The sequence below is a fragment of the Phyllostomus hastatus genome, unplaced genomic scaffold (genome assembly GCF_019186645.2).
Source record: "Phyllostomus hastatus isolate PE091 unplaced genomic scaffold, TTU_PhHast_1.1 phas_contig_86, whole genome shotgun sequence".
NCBI classification, from domain to species: Eukaryota; Metazoa; Chordata; class Mammalia; order Chiroptera; family Phyllostomidae; genus Phyllostomus; species Phyllostomus hastatus.
In genome coordinates this window covers 37,813,750-37,835,740 of record NW_025333977.1, presented here as the reverse complement: position 1 = coordinate 37,835,740, position 21,991 = coordinate 37,813,750, and the positions used below count along the sequence as shown (strand labels likewise).

At 35.7% G+C, this 21,991-nt stretch overlaps 1 protein-coding gene across 2 annotated transcripts; it reads left to right on the top strand.

Annotated features, from left to right (window-relative positions):
- The first annotated feature begins 3,503 nt into the window (after window positions 1-3,503).
- TMEM207 (transmembrane protein 207) lies at window positions 3,504-20,868 on the top strand. Of its 2 annotated transcripts, XM_045851630.1 has the most exons (5): window positions 3,504-3,683; window positions 5,558-5,595; window positions 9,354-9,398; window positions 9,817-9,959; window positions 18,466-20,866. In XM_045851630.1, the coding sequence occupies exons 1-5, from the start codon at window positions 3,609-3,611 to the stop codon at window positions 18,600-18,602; spliced, it is 438 nt and encodes a 145-aa protein (XP_045707586.1). In that variant the 5' UTR covers window positions 3,504-3,608; the 3' UTR covers window positions 18,603-20,866. The 2 variants fall into 2 exon arrangements, with proteins under 2 accessions (XP_045707586.1, XP_045707587.1); XM_045851631.1 differs by lacking the exon at window positions 9,354-9,398 and having other exon boundaries at window positions 18,466-20,868.
- The last annotated feature ends 1,123 nt before the right edge of the window (window positions 20,869-21,991 follow it).

The window sequence follows — 21,991 nt, the reverse complement described above, 5'->3', positions numbered from 1 at the left end:
TAACATAGGAGAAAGGCTGAGTAAATGACCAGCACTATACCATTAAGCATGCTTCTACTGTTCTCTTATTACAAAGATGAGAATTGCAGGGTCCAGTATTCACTTGGTGCATCTTGTGACTGTAATCTCATGTATCACCACAGTGTATGTTCTCTCTTTTCTTCTTCTTGATTCTGACAGTTTTGCTTCCTTCCACCCTTATATTAAAACATCAGAAGTTCATATACTATCAGCAACGAGACCGTATTGTTATGAATAGCCATCATCCATGTTCAGGTTGACATCCCAGTGATAGTAACTCACCACCTTAAGTTCACACATAGGCATGCAATGGATTAATCACACAACTTAAATGATAGAACACAAGTTACAAAACTCATGTGGGCAGTGGATTGCACCTCTGTGAAATTTCTAGCTGCCATATTGTTGTACATCAGTTAGCTAAGACATTACCATGGGGAAGAATTGGGTGAAGAATATATGATACCTCTGTATTATTTCTTAAACCTGCAGGCAAATTTAAAAGTATCTCAAAATAAAAAAACTGTGCATGGAGAAGGACTTTCATACACAGACTTCTTTTTCTGAGACTCTCAAACTGTTAAAATGATAGGAAAGGAATACTAAGGATTCTACTGTCTTAGGCAAAGTCTACTATGCTGGCCTTTGGGAGTGGAATGACAAAGCCATTCAAGTAAATAGATAGCAATCAGAGAAAGGAAAGGTGGTAATAAATATATACATTTTTTATTTTCACACCAAATATAGTAGTGTTGTTTGCAGTATTGTTGTGACTATGGACTCCACCTTCAATCAGCTGCCATACTCTCAGTCAGCCATCTGCTATGGGATCATTTTTTTTGTAAGAATTATTTAATCTACGTATCTTGGTTATAGTTCCTGCTTACAAAACTAAGCCAAACATCCTGCTCTTGTTTCCTTCCTGTTCTTTTCTAGTCATCTGACTTTCCCATCCTTTCCTAGCAATTCTTAAAATCATTCACTCCACTGACAGAAGTCAGGCTTCTGACCAACCACCTAATAAATAATAATTTCACCAGTGAAAAGCCTATTTTTCATTCTATTTAATTACAGGCTTCAGAGACACTCAAAATGGAGGTTGTCTTAGGAACAAATAATACTATGGGCTTGGTTTACTTATCTCCTATTGGCATTGGCACCATGCCTCCTCTGCTTTGAAATGCATGGCTGTGTCTGTGGCCGCATACTAAACGGGCCGAGGCCACCACAGCCCACTCAGCAGTCCAGACGTGGCTCAACTAATCCATGTACCTTAATGACCATTTCAGAACAGCAGTTTAGACAACTGACACGGCTGCTTTGTTTTTAGTGCAATCTATGTTTGTGACCATAAATAAATTCATATATTATCATTTGAATTGGATTCAGTTAACTCTACAGGGTTTGAACTACAACCTGCTTGTTGTGAATTCTAGATGTCTGGATTCAAAAGTGACCCATAGAAATGTATGTGTAAAATGAGTAAATGACATATAAAGAATTTATTATGAATCAAAGATGTAAGAAACTAGCAATCTACTCTTGTTTCCTTAGACCCTCCCTTTTACAGGGAAAATTACTATTAATAGTTTCAAACAGAGACATTCTATGCATGTATGAGTCTACGAGGTCTGTCTAGAAAGTATCTAGTCATTTTCTATGAAAAATAGACATTTATTGAAGAAAATACAAGATTCAAGAAACATTGTACATAGGACAATGACACCTCAGTCCCCTTTAAGAAGTAGGCACCTTGGGACCTCACACAATTCTCTGATCTTTGTTAATTGCAGCCTATACAAGTTCAACGTCCTCAGGTGATCTGCTTGTTGCAGGCCTTCCAGAATGTGGATCACTTTTAACAGATTCTCAACCATGTTTGTAGCATTTGTGTCATGCTTTTATTTGCATTGTATTCATTGCATCACCCCCGAAGGCCTTCTGAAACATCTGAATAATTTCCACGGAGCAAAGTTCAAGCTTAATGCAAAATTTGATGCAGATCCATTGTTCTACTCACTTAGTCATTTTGAATGTGATGACCACACAGTACACATGCTCACTCAGCGGCGTCTACCACCCCCACTGACTAGTAGAGTGAAGTTGACATTATTCACATATGCACATTCCAGTCCACTCTCCTTGGCTGCCAGGTTACATTGATGTCACACAAATGCTTTTCATTACTTTAATAATGGCTGGACTTTTTCCAGACAGACCTCTATATATGTAAGTTTTATATGGGGGAAAATCACTATACCTATACTCGTTCATTCATTTCACAAAAGTGTAGAGCACTTTTAATTATGTGTGTAGAGCACATAATGCTCTACAATTTATTTTTTAATTAATAACTCATGAAAGTCTTTTCATACATAGCTTTAAAAAGGAGATCTTTCCTCACCTTTTTTAAATAGCTGCCTAGTATTCTGTTGAGTGTATATAATCAGTTTCTATTTAACTAGTCTCATTTTGATGGACATTAGCTTTTCCCAATGTTTTGTTCTTACCAACAATGCTTCAGTGAACATCATTGCTTGTAATTAGTTGTGCCACATGTAGTAATATCTGCAAGATACATTCCTGAAAGGAGAATTCATGGCCAAAGGATTTATTGAGTTTTTAGGTTTATAAATATTGCCTAATTACCTTCCAGAGAGGCTATGCTGATTTCCCAACCATGTATGACAAGGTTTGCCTCCCCATATCTATCTGCTCTCACTGTATCATGAATTTTTAAGCTTGTCAATGTGATTGTAATTGTAAGTTGTAGTTATCTGATTATGAACATGGTTAGGCATTGTACATTCTTTCTGCCTAACCAATTAGTTATTTGTCATTTCCTAAACAGTATCTTTTCCATACTGGTTTGAAATAGTAGAAAAAAATAGATCTCTGTGTTTGTTTTATTTCTGAGCTCTCTATTCTGGTACATTTATCTTATTGTTTATGTGCATTAGTACCAATTTTTATAAAATTTCCTACTCTTCTAATATCTTAATGTATAAAATAGTTCATGCCTCCTCATTGTTCTTTTTCAGAATTCCTTAGATATTTTGGCAAACATTTTTGTTGGCAGATGCGTTATTTTATTCAAATAAACATTGAAATATAATCTGTTTAAAAGTAGGGTGTGATCATTATTAAGAATGGAAAACTTTATGCCCAGGCTTGGCTTAGATCTGGGACTGAAAATGATGTGTAGGAAAAGAGGCAAAAAAGACCAACAAATGGAAAAAAACCAAGTACAAGATTGTACATAAAACCCAGAAATACCCTGGAATAGAACATGCACTTGAATATTGTTAAGTTATTTAAGCAGCCAGCTAGTGTTACAGATCAGCTTTAAAGGCTTGACAAACAGTACCAAGGTTCTGACCTTAACCTGAAATTCCTTGAACTCTCCATACCTGTGAGCATGCACCCAACATTCCTGCCCCAGCATGCACTTTACCAGTCACAAGGAGCCATCACTAATGAGTGCTCTGGTAGGAAGCATGATTTATAGAGAAGCTAACACGTTCTGAAAAAGAGGAAAATAAACACAGACAGCAAACCACTATCTTTGAGCCACTTGGCCTTTAAGTATGACGAGATCCAGACCTTTTAGTTTCACTTCAGTGATCTCCAAAACAGGAAGCTTGTGTTTGCCACTATTCCAGGTAACCATCTCTCTTTCTGGGGAAAGCTTTTAGGAAGTACTCTCTGGACCTGATTGGTTATGAATTTGTTCTTTGGGTAATTTCAATCATACATTTCAAAGATTTCCTTTCAGAAATTTTTACTAGAATCTTATGACTACTCATATTTATTGGTCAAAGATACTGAAAACAAAATGGTTAATGATTTCAGTCTTATTTCTTCTTTAAGCAGTTCTATTGCTTCTGAAGTTATATGATGATGCAGTGCAATCTTTGCCTAACTTTGCTATACTGTACATTTTTTTAAATAAAAAATGCCATTGACATAGCAAAATGCTATGTCTTAATTTAAGACATGTCTGTTACTCTTGCCTGGAACCACACTTGACACTTGACAGTTTTCCATTGCTGAACAATGTAGACAGAACCATCTTGAAGTTTATTCTGGGTCTTCTGCTCTAACATCTCACTGAGACTAACACCTACAACTCTGTAGCTGTATTACTTGAATGCAATGTATTTGAAAGACTTAGGTCTGAAAATACAAGAAGACTTCGCTCTCCATTTCCTTATATCCCGAAGTCCAGCAGCTAATGCATTGACAGTGAGGTAGTGATAGTGATATACTGTGTACTCACTCTTTGCAGGGGTATAGCACACCAGAAGATTAGGCAGTGACTCGAAAGTGAAATGCTGGCATTATTTGTTTATCTGTTAAACTAGATCCCAAATGATTTCATCTACTCATACATAAACTCTCTTTATGGACAAACTTTGAACGTTCATTTTCCTCTCAGTGAGTATCCAAATGTATTTGCAGCATTCTAGTAAAAGAGAGTGAAACTTACATTCTGTATTTATAAATTGTTCATTACCATGCTCTCTGATGGCCAATTCATGGCTCCATCTGCAACTCCACAAATTTCTTTACCCAGATAAACGTGGTGGAGTAAATATAAGGTGCTGATAAAGATGCATTTGAGATTAAGGAGAGAAAAGGTCATGTCTCACCCAAAATTCCCACATGTGTAATTTTAAATTTTGTAACTACTTACTTGGCTTTATATTTCTGTGTTATAGACCGGGAAAATAATACTTCAGTAATCTCATCAACTCATATTTAGGACTATATATAAATGACATTTGAAGATTTTCTTATTATACACAGGAGAAGTCTCATTGCAGGGAAAAAACAAACAAAACCTCTAGAAAGGAGGACTGTCTTTCCTCTGAGATGTGAGTTACTGTAAACTGTAAGGTTCAACACAGAGAACTATAATAATTGTGTTGGATTGCTTATGGTGTGGGTCTTTTAAAACAAAGCCATCAAACCTATTACTTTTTTCCTCTTTGATAAAGAGAGAAATGTAAATCTCAACAGGAATGTAGTACCTTTAAGTTAATCTGAGCCTTAAAGCAGGTGGAAGTCACTCCATCTGCCATATATTTAACATTCATGAATGCTAACAGGATGAACTTCTGTTTACATGTAGGGAATTTGATTTCTTTGTGTGATAGTACTACAAATACTTAACCTTCTTCCTCTAACTAAAATATAAAAACAAAGAGAAAATGCAAGGTGCACAAGCTCTTTGGAGCAAGAAAAATCTGCCTATTGGAAAAACAAAAAGCAATTTTACATCCATCTATAATGGTGTAAAGATAGAAATCTGACTTATAATATATATTTCCACCATTGCTGAGCTGGAAAATCTGCCCAGAGATTTTTTTTTCCAGTTAAAATTCCATGTGCCTGGCAATAAACTATGCTCCAAAGCTTTTAATTAAAAAAGCAAACGAAATTATATAAAGCCACATTTTCTCTAGGTGCTGTTGTATTAAAGGATTAGAGTGACAAGATGTTTGGATTTTATTGTTCTAAACATGTGTTTCAGTTGGTGTTCTCGGACCCACTGTGTGAAGAAAATGAAATGTAAGTAAATAGCATTTTCAAAATTCAAAGAATAAAAAAAGGCTGAGGTCATTTAAGAAACCCCAGATGAGCTTCAAATAGCTAGTACAATCATGCAAGAAAAAGAAAATAGTTTTAAATGCAAGTGGCTTAATTTTTCTAAAAGCAAAAGAAAATCCACTTTTATTTTGATCAACTTTGTTAAATAAATAAGGAACCTTGTTGATTTCTAGGTATTTTTGCCCACTACATTCTCCCTTGTTCAGGTTTTGAGGGCTCTTTATGTTCATGAAAGAATCAATACATTACCTATGGCTGCATTCATACCTATAAATCACAGCAGTCATGGGAGGTAACTTTCTGGATAATTCAGTTTCAAATAGAAGCAAACTAATGACGTTTGTAAACTGTGTTATATGTACATTTCAAAGTGCTTTTAAGATACATACACTTAAGGGGCTAAAAATATATAATACTTTTCCTCCCACTTTCTAAGTCTTTCTAGTTGGGTTAGTAATTAAATTAACAGAGGCAGATTAACAGGAGAAACTCAAAATTTTAATGCATGTGCACTGGGAATTCACATAAGCATTAAAATTCCAAATACAGTGGGCAAAATGACATATGCATCATTTTGGACAACAGAGAAAGAAAGAGACTGGATCTTAGATTACAAAAGTGAGACTGGGCCATTTATAGGTGATTGAGGAAGTGTGGAACATACAAGACAGGTAAATACTTCCTAGGCAACAGAGAAACAATGGGGCACAGACTCTAGCTAAACAACTTTTGACTGAAACCCTGTTATTTATCATACTTAATTTAAATTAAGGCTAACATCTTAAGATCCCCTTCCTGAAGTAGACCTTTCCATCTGAATCTCTTAGAGGGGAATGGGGATGATCAAAGGTTCTTTCTGAGTCTTTTGTTTCCTAAGAAATAGCTTAAGATATATATTTCAAAATATAAAACTTTGGTTCCCTTCACAGCCATGCTCTGCTTAATGACTTAATATATTCCTGAATTTATCAAAGTAATAAGTTTATATTTCAATAGCCAATCTTATTTAGGCCCACAGATTCTCAGTCCTGAGAACAGTAGTAAAGATGAGTTCCTCTATCCATCCTCTTAGAGAAGAAATCATCTTCACTACATTCGAGTAAAGTAGGGCACTAGTCATTCCTGTAGGGACAAAAAAGATCCCCTTCCACAACTACTTCTAGAGAAGTCTGATATTGGAAATGTATTTCTGAAACACATGGTCAGTTCCCACTTTTCCTGGATGTCATTTTTCTTATTAGCATCATTATCCCAATTTGACCAAGCATATACAAATCTCTGAGCAGTAACTTCATCTTTAAAAAAATAAAACTTTTTCTACACTGAAAATCTTACATCTAAATTTTGAGTAATTAGAATACTGTTATGGTTCAGATACTTTTTTAAATAATTCAAATAATTCCTGTGTAAAAGTCGAACTTGAGAAAAACACGGAAAGTGGGGGGGAGGGGAGGACACAGGGCCAGAAGGGCCATATTCTATGTTAAGTTCTTCAGGCAGCTAGTGACCTCCCCAACTACTTTCTGGGTCTCACTGGAGGAGTGTGTAAAATCTTAAAGGGCAAATAAGTGATCCCAAAGGTGCCTGCAATTCCTAACTACATGACACTTTGCATTTCTCAAGCTAACTACTGCTTGACTATTTTGCTGTGTATCAGAAAATCCACCAGTAGGTGCACAGTGTCAGAAAGAGAAAGTGAAACAAGTCAGTTTGCATAACTGTTAGCACTGGAAAAAATATTGAGTGGCTCAAAAATAAAGCTAGGAAATAAAATAAGGTAGTTACACTTGTAATTGACATTATAAGTATGTAGTTTATTTTTAAATGTAAAGAGGAGCAGAGATTTATATATGGAGGGAAATGAAGCTATCAACACTTCTGGTCATGAACTTAGATTTCAAGACTCAAAAACAAGAAGTTTTTTTTTTAATTTGGCTAATACACAAAGAAAATTTTCTTGCATTCATCTCAAAATCAGAATGCTACATTTTAATGATTTTTTATATTTTAATATAATATTTAAAAATGTTATGACTACAAGTGATGCACGTACATTATAAAATTTAAACAATATAGAAATATAGAAAAGATAAATTGCCTCATGAACTATCTTCAAAAGAAGCAAACATTGTTAGTAATTTGATGTACTGTATATATAACTATATAATACCTATTTAGTGAACTCATTGAATTTGTATAAAATGTACACAAAATAAAAATGAATACCCTATATTCTTTTACTTATCAAGGCTTTTAACTATAAATGTAAATCTACATTTTTGATAAATAATGTTTCTTTAAAAAGATATGCCATTAATTATTTTTAAAATTCTTTATTGATGATCACTTATGTTAGGATGATTTTTAAAGTCATACTTCAGCTGTCATTTTTTTCCAGCCATCTGTACCTGTATTTTTGACTAAACCTTCTAGGTGCAAAAACAAAAACCCAGAGAAACTTTTGTCTGGTGACTGAGTTTTGTCTTAAATATTTGGGGTAAAAACTTTTTTAAGATTTTATTTATATATTTTTAGAGAGGGAAAGGGAGGGAGAAAGAGAGAGAGAGAAACATCAATGTGTGGTTGCCTCTTGAGCTCCCCACTGGGGACCTGGCCTGCAACCCAAGCATGTGCTCTGACTGGGAATTGAACTGGTGATTTTTTGGTTCACAGTCCAATGCCCAATCTGCTGAGCCACACCCACTAGGGCCAGAGTAAAATTTTTAAGTTGACATTCACATATGTTAAAATGTCATTTCTGAAGAGCAGGGTGATAAACAGGACACACTTTCTCCTTAGAGGTACTGGGAGCAATAAATTAACTGACATTTATGAATGCTTTCAAGCTAAAAAGTACTGCTATTTTAACCATGGCTGAAGAAGACGTGATTAAGTGCAGCTCCATCTCCAGAGCTTATCAGGCTGTGATGAACAGCTTTCCACTCTTTAGTCCCAGAATATTTTAACAGCAACTCATCTACTGAGGTATGAAGGAAGTCCATCAGCAAACATACTTTCAAAGCACAATGTGTGACATAGAAAGGGACTCTGAAATGAATAGCACATAAGTATCTAAACCTGGGGAGTTAACCCACCTAAAAATTACACTGTGAACTTTATTTCTGTGTAATCTTTTTAACCTTATCTTTGGAGACATTAAGTTGTGCTGAGGTACACAAATGTTTAACCATCCAGATTGAAAAAAATCAACTTTTAACATTTGGCAAATGGCAAAAATGGACACACTCATTTATTTTCCTTTTATTCTAACTTCTTTCTCCAACCAGAGTACAAGTGCTGCTATTCCCCACCAAGATATCAAAGGTTATAAACATTATAAACTTCCCTGGAATATTTACATTTTCAAGAATTCTGCGTCTCTGAATAACAGAATGGTGGGATGGTTATCTCCTAATACCTAATACCTACAACATGTTAGCCCTGAAAAGTTAGTCACTATCTTCTCCATGTACAATGGTATTTGTAACTCTAGCATAGAACATACTACTGTGCAGTTATCTGTTTAAATATCTTATAGTTTCCATTTACATGTATCCTCAGTGCCTTGAATGAAGCATGCATAACATTTGCTTAATTGTGTCAGAGGACTTGCGGTGAGTATGTGATTGTTGGGAATTAGGTGTCAGAACAAATATTGTGGTCCAAAAGAATAGGTTTGGCCATTTAGAGGTCCAACACTAACTGTTCTTTATTACCAGGTGTATAAACTATAAAGATCAATACCCAAATGACTGGTATATCTGGTAAGAACATCTTCAATTTGTTTTATAAAATCTTTGGTCACACATTCCTTTTCCTAAATAACTAATATGGTATATGAAATCACACCTATTAAGAAAATAATAGAAGCCCTGTAAATCAAAACATGTAGAAATATCACTTTTTATTTAAGTAAACTTACTAGTGTTAAAAATAGTAGTTTACTCCCTAGTTGAAAATCTTTGAAGGTAAAATTATTGCCTACTCTGAGCTCAGCATACATCCAGGTTCAGTGAAAATGTACAAGTGGTGGTGGAGATGGTGTGGGTGTTGCTTAACGAATTTAGCCTCCCAGATTGCTTGCAGTCGGTCTTGTGAGTTCCTGTCCCCTTTTCAGAAAGTAATGGGAGCTCTTAAGATCCTTGCATGCTCCACCTCACTCCTCTCCTTCTTTGGCATCAGGTTTTTGCTTCTAATTTTCCTGGTGGCTCTGCTCTGTGGAGCAGTGCTCTTCTGCCTTCAGTGCTGGCTGAGGAGATGCCAACTTGCTTCCTCAAGACGCACCATGGCTGTTTTTGCTGTTGGAGACTTGGACTCTGTTTATGGTGAGCTGACTGCACATTTATGAACTTGCTCTTTGAAAACTTACAGTTTTGCAATAAATTAAAAAAACTAATCTCTGAAAAACAGATTTGTGATCTTACAACCAGACATAGTTTATTGGAGGTGTAAAGCCATGAACTAGGAAAGAGTGTAAGTGAGAAAACTTCAGAAGTAGGGAGACCACAAAAGGAAAACAAACAAACAAACAAAACTTGTGTCTTGGGAAAATGATTTATAGTTGAGTACGGATAGAAACTAAACATTTTGCTCAGTCGACAAGCAGAAAGAAGAGATATACAGGGCTGGTCACTTCAAGTAAATGGTAGGGTTGAAGGTGCAGAAAAATGTTTTTGAGATTTTGATATCAGTCTATACTGCCCTGTTGTTCATAGTCTCATTTACTAAGCTCTCTGCCTCCCTCATCTACAGTAACATTGAACCACATTTTCTATATTGTCTGCTGACAATGCAAAGTCTGAAAAACTCGGAATTAGGCAAAGAACTATAAATACTTATATATTTTTTTCCCCAGACACATTGGCAGCATCTTGATCCTGCCTGCTCCCATCCCGCCCCCTGAACCATGCCCCTCCTATTATTTTCCAGTCTGTAGTCAGAGGTAAGACATGGAGAAAATTGAAGTCTTAGAGTTATGATTAATTCCAAGCCTTGTCCTCATCTGGAACATCTCTTATGAGACATTCCCTCTAGGTTACTGCACTGTGTATACCACAGTTGCCTCAGAGATGCTTAGTAGAGATTAACAACTGCACTTCAGAAACTTGGGCCATATAAGATTTCCGATAGATAGTATAGGGCATGTCCTAGAAAAACTAACATCTAAATAAAAAGTGGGATAAAAATAAACTAACATGTTTTAATATCAAAATTCATTACTCTAAGGTTTAGTGATTATATTTACTATTGACTTTTTTAAGTCATTATTTACCAAGGGGAATATTGCCTATTTGAGAAATGGTTGTTTTGAGAAAGATAATTAAAATCTCCAATGAAAATAGTTAGTTCTCTTAAAATCAAAATTATTTTCTTCTGAACACAGAGGAAAATAAGGTCATTGACCTTTTAACAAAATACATGAGTGAAAGGGGTCAACATGATTTCTTTGATCTATTTTTCTTTATTTAACTAGATGTGTTAAATAAACAAATGCAATTATGTTCTTTTCAACTTACTTGAGTCTCTACATAGGAAAATTCACCTAGGTCTTCTTAGCCCTTCTCTTACTCTAAGGAAGACTTCCTAGACTTCCTGAAATCTTAAAAAAAATTTTTTTTAATTTAAGTAAGTTACCCAATTATATGGTTATAATTTTAAGGCAACTTATATGCTGTGGTTTTATCCTCATTCATCTAATGATTTCATATTTACTGAATGGTAGTTTATATACATGTTTTTTAATTAACTTGAGCTTGCCTGAGCTTCCCTAAATAGGTATGGGTGTGAGAGAAGGGGTCAAGGCTGATATGGTACTTCAAAATCTGCATGTAATAGCACCGAGTGCAAGGCATTAGAATCACATTCTCTATATTACCCTGAAGTCATTATGGCCAGGAAAAGAAAATACTTGAAAAAAATTGTTTTTTAAAATGATAGCATAGCCAAACCTTATTTCATTATCTACCAAGAGCTAGGCATTATGTCCAAGGCTTCTCAGATATTATATCTACTTTCTAAATACCAGTTTGGAAAAGTGGCTATTCTCTGGGAAGGTATCTACTCTATAGAGTAAATGTACCACATAGATATTTGCTCTAAGTCAACTAATAGACTTGAAAGTGTCCAGAATTAAGTGTAAGAAGCCAAAGGAAATTTGAGCAGGATACTCATGGCTTAGCCACCTACACTGAGCACAACCTTATATCCTGGACATTCGAATATTTCCATATTGTGATTTCTTAATGGTAGAGATTGCATTGCTCTCCAGAATCCTCACCCCCTTCCCTATTTCATCCGTTCCTCTTTAATTCCACTGGTGTAACTTTGTATCTTATTTTAATCAAGAAACAATTAAACTTTCTCCCATCTTAAGTTATATCACTAAGTTCACTTTTATTGATTTCCATCTTAGAGGTCACAGGTTCAGTTGCCCCTTCCCATTATTTTTTCCCTTCACCCACACAGGCTTAGGTATGAGGTTATTCCATCCATTGACCATCTCCCACCTGTGCCCTAAAGGCTCAGGATGGCTGTACGCACAGTGAACAGTCATGCACATAGCCTTTGATGTGGCACTTTTGTTTCTCCTCACTAAAACAGAATGTAGATGAGTAATTTAGGAAGTGTTCGTCCCTGGTCCTCTAGTCACCTATTCTTAACTAGTCACTTTTGGAAGTAAATTTTAGGGAGTCACTACTTTAAGCTAGTTGGAAACCCAGATCCATACTGGATTTCCTTTCCCCAGTGGATCCTCTTTATGCTTTCACTTCTCCATGCAAATGATTCTTCCTACCTAGTATTTCCATAGAAGGAGCTGCGGTCCAAAAGGGAAGTGAGGAAACCACTACCAGGATATTTTTATGGTAAAGAGGAAGTGATTGGCCAAAACCACAGCCTCCACCTCCACAAGCACCACAAACTATGTGGAGTGAGTGTGGTTACTGTCAGCTTCATACGCCTACTCTGCAGATTATGGGATGTACTTCTGAGTCTTCCTCAAGGCCACTGTTCAGAAATGGGGGGAAATAAGAACTCATATGAGGACACTGGTGACATATCAGAACATGAAATAGGGATTCTGGACTCCTTGTCACCCCTTGAGCACAAAGGGGATGATAGATTGTTCTTCTCTCTAAGAAATGGGTAATTTAAAACATTTTAATGGAGGGACTAGATTTGCTATATTAACCTTGAGTTCCTTCTAAACCTTTATTTTATTTTTTCATAAATTCTTTCATGTTATTACCACTATTTTTGAATATATTATTTGAAACAACTCTGCTCCTCTAACCTGTGGTTGAGAAGTTTGACTCTCAGGATCTTATGGAATCTACCTCAACTGAAAAAAAGCAACAGGAGAATTTTGACTAACTATTAGAGGCTGGAGTAGACTGAAATTTACTGATATTAAAATACCTACAATAGGAACTTTCTCTCACTACCAATTTCTGATAATAGTACATGACTCAGCTTGCCAACTATCTTGATTAGAACTACTAAAGAGAGGAAGGAAAACACTTAGCTTGGGAACCTCATCGAAGGTGTTTAAGGAAGGCCTCACCAGCCTAGCCCATCTGAATGTCTGATGAGACTTTTGTTTAAGAAAGATCCCTGGAACTCTCAGCCAAGCACCTGGCTCCCAGTAGCATCTCCTGGGCCAATAAACATATCTTTTCACAGTTCTCAGCTGATCCAGTGCTCAGATTTCTCAGTTTTTCTTCTTCTCTCATACGACCTATGTTTCTAAGATGATAAACATGCCATGATTAAAGTCTTTATGAGCCAAAAAGGGAGAATTATAACCTCTGCTACCCCATGGAGGTTAAGAAGGGAAAGGAGGTACTGTTAGAGAATGAAGAAGAGGAGAAAGACCAGAAGAAAGTAAAAGCAGGGGAGGTGAAAGGAAGGATGAAGATTAAGAGGAGAAGGAACCTACAGTTTGAAGTTGAAGTTATTTTAAGGACTGGCATTCAAACATTTATTTTATACAATCCCTAAAATCATGTTATTTTGTTCTGCTTTGGGCCCAGCTCCTCTTCCTCGACCCAGCTCCAGGATCTCCTAGATAGCCTCTCCTTCCCTCATTACCCTTCATCCATCCCCAGCTCAGCTGATCCTGTTTCTGCTAAAATCTCAGAAAGGACCCATTCACTGCCCTCAAGTCTTCTTAAATGGGATAGTCCATGAAGTAGTCTCTGAGACTTTCTTTCTCTCTTTCAATCATCAGAGATGAACAATTTTAGTATAATTTTTATAATAATTATTTTTTGCTTCTTTTGCCCCTTTGTCAGGAGTAAAAATAATATAGTATTTGAAAGTTTTTTTTAATTTCATTGTCTTACCTATGTTAATGAAGCTTCTGGAATCCCTCCCCTCTGATAATTCAACAGAAAACATAGCTTTACAATCAAGTTGTTGTTTTTTTCCTCAGCTGTGTAAATAAAGAGTGAGAACACATGTTTGGCTACAGAAGGTAGTTTTTTCAAGGAATGAGTCCATTTTTTCAGTTAAAAGTGGGGATAGAAGAAGAGAAAAACCATCAAAATTCTCACACAACCACTTGTATCCCAACTCTCTTTCATTTGTGATCAGTGTTCTCCACTTCGTAAGACCAAGGACTATACAACAGGAAGAACAGGTAGAAAATACACCTGACTGAAACAAGAAGAAGACATAAATTTGGGAGCTTATTAGATTAATTTTTTAATTAGTGTTTGAAAAAATAAGCAATGACAAAGGAGCCATTAAAAGGAGTTTTAGGTTTAATATAAAGAAGCATTTTTATAATTCACTGAAAATGTGACTGATAAGTTTTCACTGAAAAATTGAAAATCAGGCTGTGAAGCTGAATAAAAACGCCCTTATTTATGAAGTAAGACATTTAAAAATAATAAAAACAAAACATGTAAGATTTGGGTGCCTTGATGAAGGGCTTGAGGTAGAAAACAACCTAGTGTTCATTAGAAAAGAAAGAATTTGAGAGCCTAAGAGGGGAATCCCTGCCATTATCTCTCCATATTTTTTAACAAATTTAATAACAAACTCTATTTCACGAGTGTCAGAGCTGGGTTGCCTCAGCCCTGACAAAGCAGCAAGCAGGTCCCCTGACTTCCTGAGTAGACCTTGAGGTGAGAATCCTCTGAGACACACCTTCTGGGGACACTCATTTTGGTTTAGCCTCTCCTCAGGGCTATCTCTCCAATAATGTTGCCTTTCAACTATCCAATCTCCTTGACCCCATTTCTTCTGCTATTTCAAAGATAATCTTTCCTTTTTAAATTTTAAGGCAAATGGCAACACCAGTCTTCCTGTAGTGATTAAATGTGAATGCTCCAAGTCTGAGAGGGGAAGGAGATCTGGACTGAGAGAGGCAGGAGCAGGCCTTACACTCAGCTCCCTTCTCCCCCCACCACACCCAGGATCCTGTCATTTTTAATGTCACTTCCCAATACTTTGTTTTACATATAAATATTCTGTGATTCATTTAGGTGAGGAGGGAGAGTATTTTATTCACACACTTTCAGGGTAAAGCATGGTAATTGTAACTGCTCACATTTATTGAACATTTACCCTGTGTCATGCTCTGTGTTAACACTTGACATCTCTGAATTCATTTGTTTTTCCCTCTGCCTCAGTGAGGGGGTCACTATCATTTTGAACATTCTAAAGATGTTGGAACAAAGGCACTTAGAGATTAAGTTACTAGATGAAAGAATTGTGACTCAAAATCAGGCATTCTTAGCTGCCCCATATAAAAGAAAGGGATGAAACAAAGAAGGAAAAGGTAAAAAAAAAAAAGAGGTAGAAAGAGCGTATTAAAATAAGCCAAGTTCATTGGAGTGATTCTTAATTGTGTGGGAAATCTGAAATCTGCCTATTAAAAGCTCAGCAATGAGGGTATTGGTTTCACACAATTAAACAACAGACTCTAATACCTTCACTACCCGTTCTGTCAAAACCATAGGATTTTTGCAGAAACTTGTAATTGATTTCTCTCAGATACTTAATTTGTCAAAAAATAAAAATAATGGTTGCTTCCTTTCCAATCACATGATATTGTACATACACACGCTTTGAAAAAAAATTGAAAACTGATATATGTTTGATTTTGCAAGAGTTCTCTGAATGCATTGTCTCAGTTATGTTTATTAAATGAGTGCCTTATGGCTTTTATAGCAAGTTTAAGAGCAATAGCCAAATCTGTAGTAAGGAGGTAACAATAAAACTTTCCTGCCACAGAGGGAAATTGTCCACATCCTGTTGCCTGGACCACAGTATGGATAATGACAGTGGCGGGAACCATTTGAGCTATTTATTAACTGTGAATCAATCTGGTTGACTACTCCAGGCAGAATGATAGCTAAATTACCACTGACTTTGTATTGAACACTCCAGGAGCAGTTCTCCTGGAAAATGGGCGGTGCTCAGTACAAGTACCCACAAGGCAAGGAAGTGCTGGGGCAAGCACACTTAATTAATGTTAACTCCATTTTATCAAGTCCCTCAGACTTAGCTTATGTCATCCTAAACTTCCTAACTGCAAGAGATGCTAACGCCACAAAATTTTTTACTTAATAATGTCTGTTGTAACAATAATAACGATAATGATTAAAATACTGACCATTAAAACAGGATAGATTGGGAAATATATTGTAAGTAAAAGAAAATATGTATATTTCTAGCATAGTATAGTTACTTATATATACTAATAATGCTAATACTTATAGTAATAATTATAATAATTAAATGTTAATTAATAATTATTATGTGCCAGGCTTTAAGCACTTTGCATTATTTAGCTGCTTTTATAGATGTAGATACTATCATAATCCTTTTATTATGTGAAAGAAAACAAAAACAGAAAGTTTATGTAGTAGTCTAGGAGTAGATTATTCAAGTTAATAAATAACTTCTTTAAAAAAGTGCTGAACCAGGAGGTAAGATATATTCTAAATATAACTCTGCCTTTCACACATTATGTTAATATTTGGGTTATTATGCTTTGTTTTACAAATCAGTGACTACAAAATAAAACAAATATATGAAAGTCCATGATTCTAAATAAATGTTATCTGCTCCAAAGTAATAATTCTGAACAATCTATAGATGGGTTCCTGTGATGCAGCTATTGCCCAATATATGGTTATTCTAAATTGTTTTGATAACTGTGGGGTGGTCTTTGGAATCTACCTGATGGTATCAAATCTTAATCCTCTAAAGGAAGAGAGCAGCAAGCTTTTCCTATTAAGGGCCAGATAGAAAATAAGTTCGACTTCACAGGCCATATATAGTCTCTGTGGGACTTCTCACTTCTGCCATTTTAATGCAGAAAAAAGCAGCCTGAGACAATGTGTAGATGAATGGGCATGGCTGTGTTACAGTTAAATTTAATATACAAAAGCAGTCAAAAACTTTGACTGTTTAGGTCAAGGGCCTAGTTTCTTTTTTGAAGGTTGTTACTATTGTTTTGGGAAGAAGCAATAAAATCATTCCCAGACAGGTAAAGACCCATGTGAAAAAAGGAAAAAATATAAAGAGAGATGGTTATAAAATATCACTATTGATTTCCTGCAACTCCAAAATAGCCTTTCAAGAAAACACAATAGGAAATTTCCAAAAGAGCTTTTGGAGTAAGTGAATGGTCACTTGAGGTGATCAATCTGATAAAGAAAATGCTTGGCTTTTATATTTAATGGCTTGTAGTATGCATTATCTAAAAATCAAGAACTTTGATTTAAAGTTTAAGATTGCCTTTTCTTTATTCTGTGTGTATACTTTAGTTGCAAACTTTTCACAACTTAATATTTTGACTATTGATTATAAATAACTTTTAAGTAATTACTTTCATTAGTTGCAGTTTCCAGGTCATTAATATAAAATGATGAAGTTCAGATATAATATTTAATGGAATATTTTAATAATTTAAGTAAAATTTACATTTCCCATAATAAGAGCATTAGCTAAAATGCCACCTTTGTGTACAAGAATTTTGTCTTCTGATCTACCAGAAATGGTATTTCTTTTAGTTTTGGCTGCTAAACTGTAAATACTTTTTGATGGGTTAGTCAATGATGGTATATAGTAGTCCCTTCTTACGTGCAAGAAATACATTTAAGACTCCCAGTGGATGTCTGAAGCTGCGGATAGTACCGAATGTATACACTATATATACTGTATTTCTTCCTTATGTAGACATACCTATGATAAAGTTTCATTTATAAATGAGACACAGTAAGATTAACAATAATAACAATAAAATAGAGCAGTCATAACAATGACTTATATGTAATAAGAGTTATATGAATGGCTTAGGGGACATTATTAAGTAAAACAAGGGTTACTTGAACAGAAGCACTCTGGTACCTGTTAGTCAGGTAACCAGAATGGCTCCTAAGAGACTAACGAGCAGATATCATATGCAGCATAAATATGCTGGACAAAGGGATGGTGTACATCCTGCACAGGCCTGAGCGAGATGGCTTGAGATTTCATCACATTACTCAGAACAGCAATTTAAAACTTCTGAATGATTTATTTCTGCAATTTTCTATTTATTATTTTTGGACCATGATTGACCTCAGGTAACTGAAACTGTGGAAAGCAAAACCACAAATAAGGGGCGTAATCAGTCCTTGGGCTACTGTAATCAGTCCTTGAGAGCAAATTTTCTTGCTATAGTGACTGAGATGATTGCAAGTTTTTTCCTCAAGTGCACAAACAATTTTCTGTTGCTCCAGTGATTCAAGAAATGTCAGATTTTGCTAGGTACTTCATGCACATCTGTTTTATACTGAGTAGAAAGATTATAAATCCCCATCTTGCTCTTTCCAGGGGCAGAAGCAGCTGTGAATCCAACTGCTGGAATCCACCTTCAAACACAGATCCCCACACTGCACCCTGCTGCGTGTTTCAACACTTTAGGACCCCCTCCTCCATACGAAGAAATTCTGAAATCAAGCCAGTTTTAGATCTGGATCGCCAACTGAAAACGTTAGAGATGTTTTCAGTCCAAAACATCAAATTTAGGAACAGTTTTTTTTTATTGAGCGGGAATTTCCAGAGATCTATTAACATAACCTGAGAAAGGACAAATAGAAAAAGAATGAATGTAGGGAAAGAATTTTGGTCAGGAAAATGTTTCAGTAGTAAGTTAGTGGATTCAATGTATCACTGCTGTGGTATACTTTTTTGCTATGTAACTAAATCAATGTTTCTTCATTAATGCTCAGTAATTAATGCTCAGAGTGGCCTCCAGTAAATTTAGGATTCCATTCTAGTACATATCACAGCTTTGTCTGCCTCAGTATCTCTGTTTTAATCTGACCTTGTTCCTAATATAGAGTTTATAAAAATTATCATAATTTAATTATGACTCAAGCAGAAATTCAGACATGTGCAGAGCCAGAATCAGAAAGAGAAAAACAAAAAGTTGGATTAATTCCTCAAAAATGTTCAAGCTATAAATAATGCAAATAATTAGTACTGAGTTTTAAAACAGGTGCTATTCATATTGACAAACTAGGCAGAGGGGGGAGTGTGTGTGAAGGAAGATGGTAGACTAGAATAAGAAAGCTGAATTCGAATTTCAGATTATGTGCAGTCAGTAAATAACATCTAAATTTTTAAAAAAATCAGAAAATAATGGTGAAGCACTGCTTTTGGAAATTAGGTCACAAATACCTGAAGCAAAACACTCAAGAATTGAAAATAATTGCCTTGCCTGGGCCAGGAGGCTCAGTTGATCGGTGTGTTGTGCTGTGCACCAAAAGCTTGCAAGTTCAATCTCAGGTTGGGGCACAGACCTAGGCTGTGGGTTTGATCCCCCATCAGGGTATATAAGGGAAGCCACTGATCAATGTTTTTCTCTCAAATGGATGTTTTTCTCCCTCTCTCTCCCTTTCTCTTTCTCTAAAATCAATAAACATATCCTGGGGTAAGGATTTGAAAAAAAAAAAAGAAAGAACATAATTACCTCAAGAAACAAGATTTAGAGATAATGTTATGGGGATTAGGTAGAGCAGGATAATGCTGTTTTTCATTGTTGTTTTTAATCATAGGCCCACAACACTATTTGTCTTTTAAAATGAAAGGCATGCATTACTTTAATTTAAAAGAAATATAAAGTTAAATAAATGTTGGCAAGGTTATAGCTTGCAATTGCAAACAAACAAAGTCACACTATCAGAAAAATGTTAAACGTAAATGTGTTTAAATGGTGGGGCTACAGATGATTTTATTTTTTATTCATGTTTCTGAATTTGTGTTCATGTCCTAAAAGTTATGTGTGTTAAAATCCATTCCACTTACAGAACACTCAGTCAACAGTTGTAATTAACACCTAGGAAAGTGTAAGCACATCTGGAAATGGGGCTAATGATTCAGCAGCTGCAGTTGTCAGAAGTTAGTGAAAGTCCAGGTTCAAGTGATCAGCATGTATTTTTAGGAGAGTTGCATTTATGTGTCAGAGTAAGTCTAAACAGGGTATATGCTTGGCCTCTGGTTGCCTGGTTTATTTTTCTGGGTGGAGGAGGAGAGGTGGTGATAGGGTTTAAGCAGGTGCATAGGATTGGTAGCAAAAGAGTTTGTTTTAATAGAAAGTTTTCTGACAGATATCTCATCAAATATCAGAGGTTACATTTTTATTTATTGCCTAAGTAATACTTACTGAATAACTGTTATGTGCTAATTACTGTACAAAGTCTGAATTCGTTTCTCCAACTTACTCAGGTATTATTTGTAATGGCACTACAATTTCTACCACTTGGCTCTGACCACCAGAGACTGGGGAGTTCTGTAGCAGAAATTCTTTAGGGTCCACTGAAAACTGCTGAGAATTCTACAATAATAAACCTAATTTAGATTATAGAATTAGCATGACACATTTGAAAAGAAATTTAGCAAGATAAACCTGTGTTCCTTTTCTGTCATCTCATCTCTGGAAATCTTTGCCTGCATTAAAATTAAGGTTCACCAATAAATTTTTAATATTGTATTTAACCTGGTGTGTCATATTTTAATTCTGACAGTAGTAGATTTTTTTTTCTTCCCATATTAAAGAGCCTTCTTTTTCTCAAATGAGGTTTCCTTACTACTGAAGGTGGAGCTTTTTCCTTCAATATCCAGCAGAGGGCATGAAAGCCTATCTGTGATTCCAGCCCATTAACTAGATTTGATTTAGTGGTTAAATGAAACCATGCAGCTGGATTACTATTAATCTCAGATTTTTTATAAACCCTGGAAGACTATATTAATCATGAGGTTCAAAGCTGCAGAGAAAAATCTAGGACTTCAGCTCATATTGCTAACAATGAAATTGAACATTAGGGGAGACGCCTGTCACCAGAGTCTGTCTACGAAATCTGACGTGCACTCCCTCTCATGAGGATGAAACCAAAGAGTTTGAGAGGCCTGTAAAACAAGCATAATGTGTATGTAAAATGCTCATATGGTATGTGGCGTCTACAGCACTGACCCTGGGGGTCCAGCTTTTTTTTACCTGACTACAAGTTCCTCTTTAATTTTCAGTTTTGTAGTTCCAATTGTTCTCCTTTGTCTTAGGTACAACTTTTATAAAAGACAACTTTAAAATTCAATCTTTCACAGAAATGAAATAGAGCTGGGATAGAATTGAAAATCCTTCGTGTGGACAATGCAATGAAACTCAACCAGAATATTATATTTAAGGCAAACTGTGAAATACTTCAGGATTATATAAGAGAAACTGAGACAATAAACATGTGTTGGCTATGAGAACCCACTTTTGATAGAATATTTTAAAAATCAGAACAAGAAAAAGAAACATTTTGATCTCCAAAATATATAATGAACTCACACTATTCCACTCCAGGAAGACAAACAACCCACTCAAGAAATGAGAAAAGGACCTGAACAGACACTTCTCCAAGGAGGACATACAGAGGACCCAGAGACATATGAAAGGATGCTCAGTATCAGCAGCCATCAGAGAGATGCAAATTAAAACCACAATGAGATACCACTTCACAGTGGTCACAATGGCCATCATAAACAAACCAACAAACAGCAGGTATTGGAGAGGATGTGGAGGAAAATGACCCCTAGTGTGCTGTTGGTGGGAATGCAAACTGGTGCTGCCACTGTGGAAAACAGTATGGAGTTTCCTCAGAAAACTAAAAATGAAACTGCCTTTTGACTCAGCAATTCCACTGCTGGGATTATACCCTAAGAACCCTGAAATACCAATGCAAGAGAACCTATGCACCCCAATGCTCATAGCAGTACAATTTACAATACCAAGTGTTAGAAGCAACCTAAATGCCTATCAGTAAGTGAGTGGATCAAAAAAAACTGGTACATTTACACAATGGAATACTACACA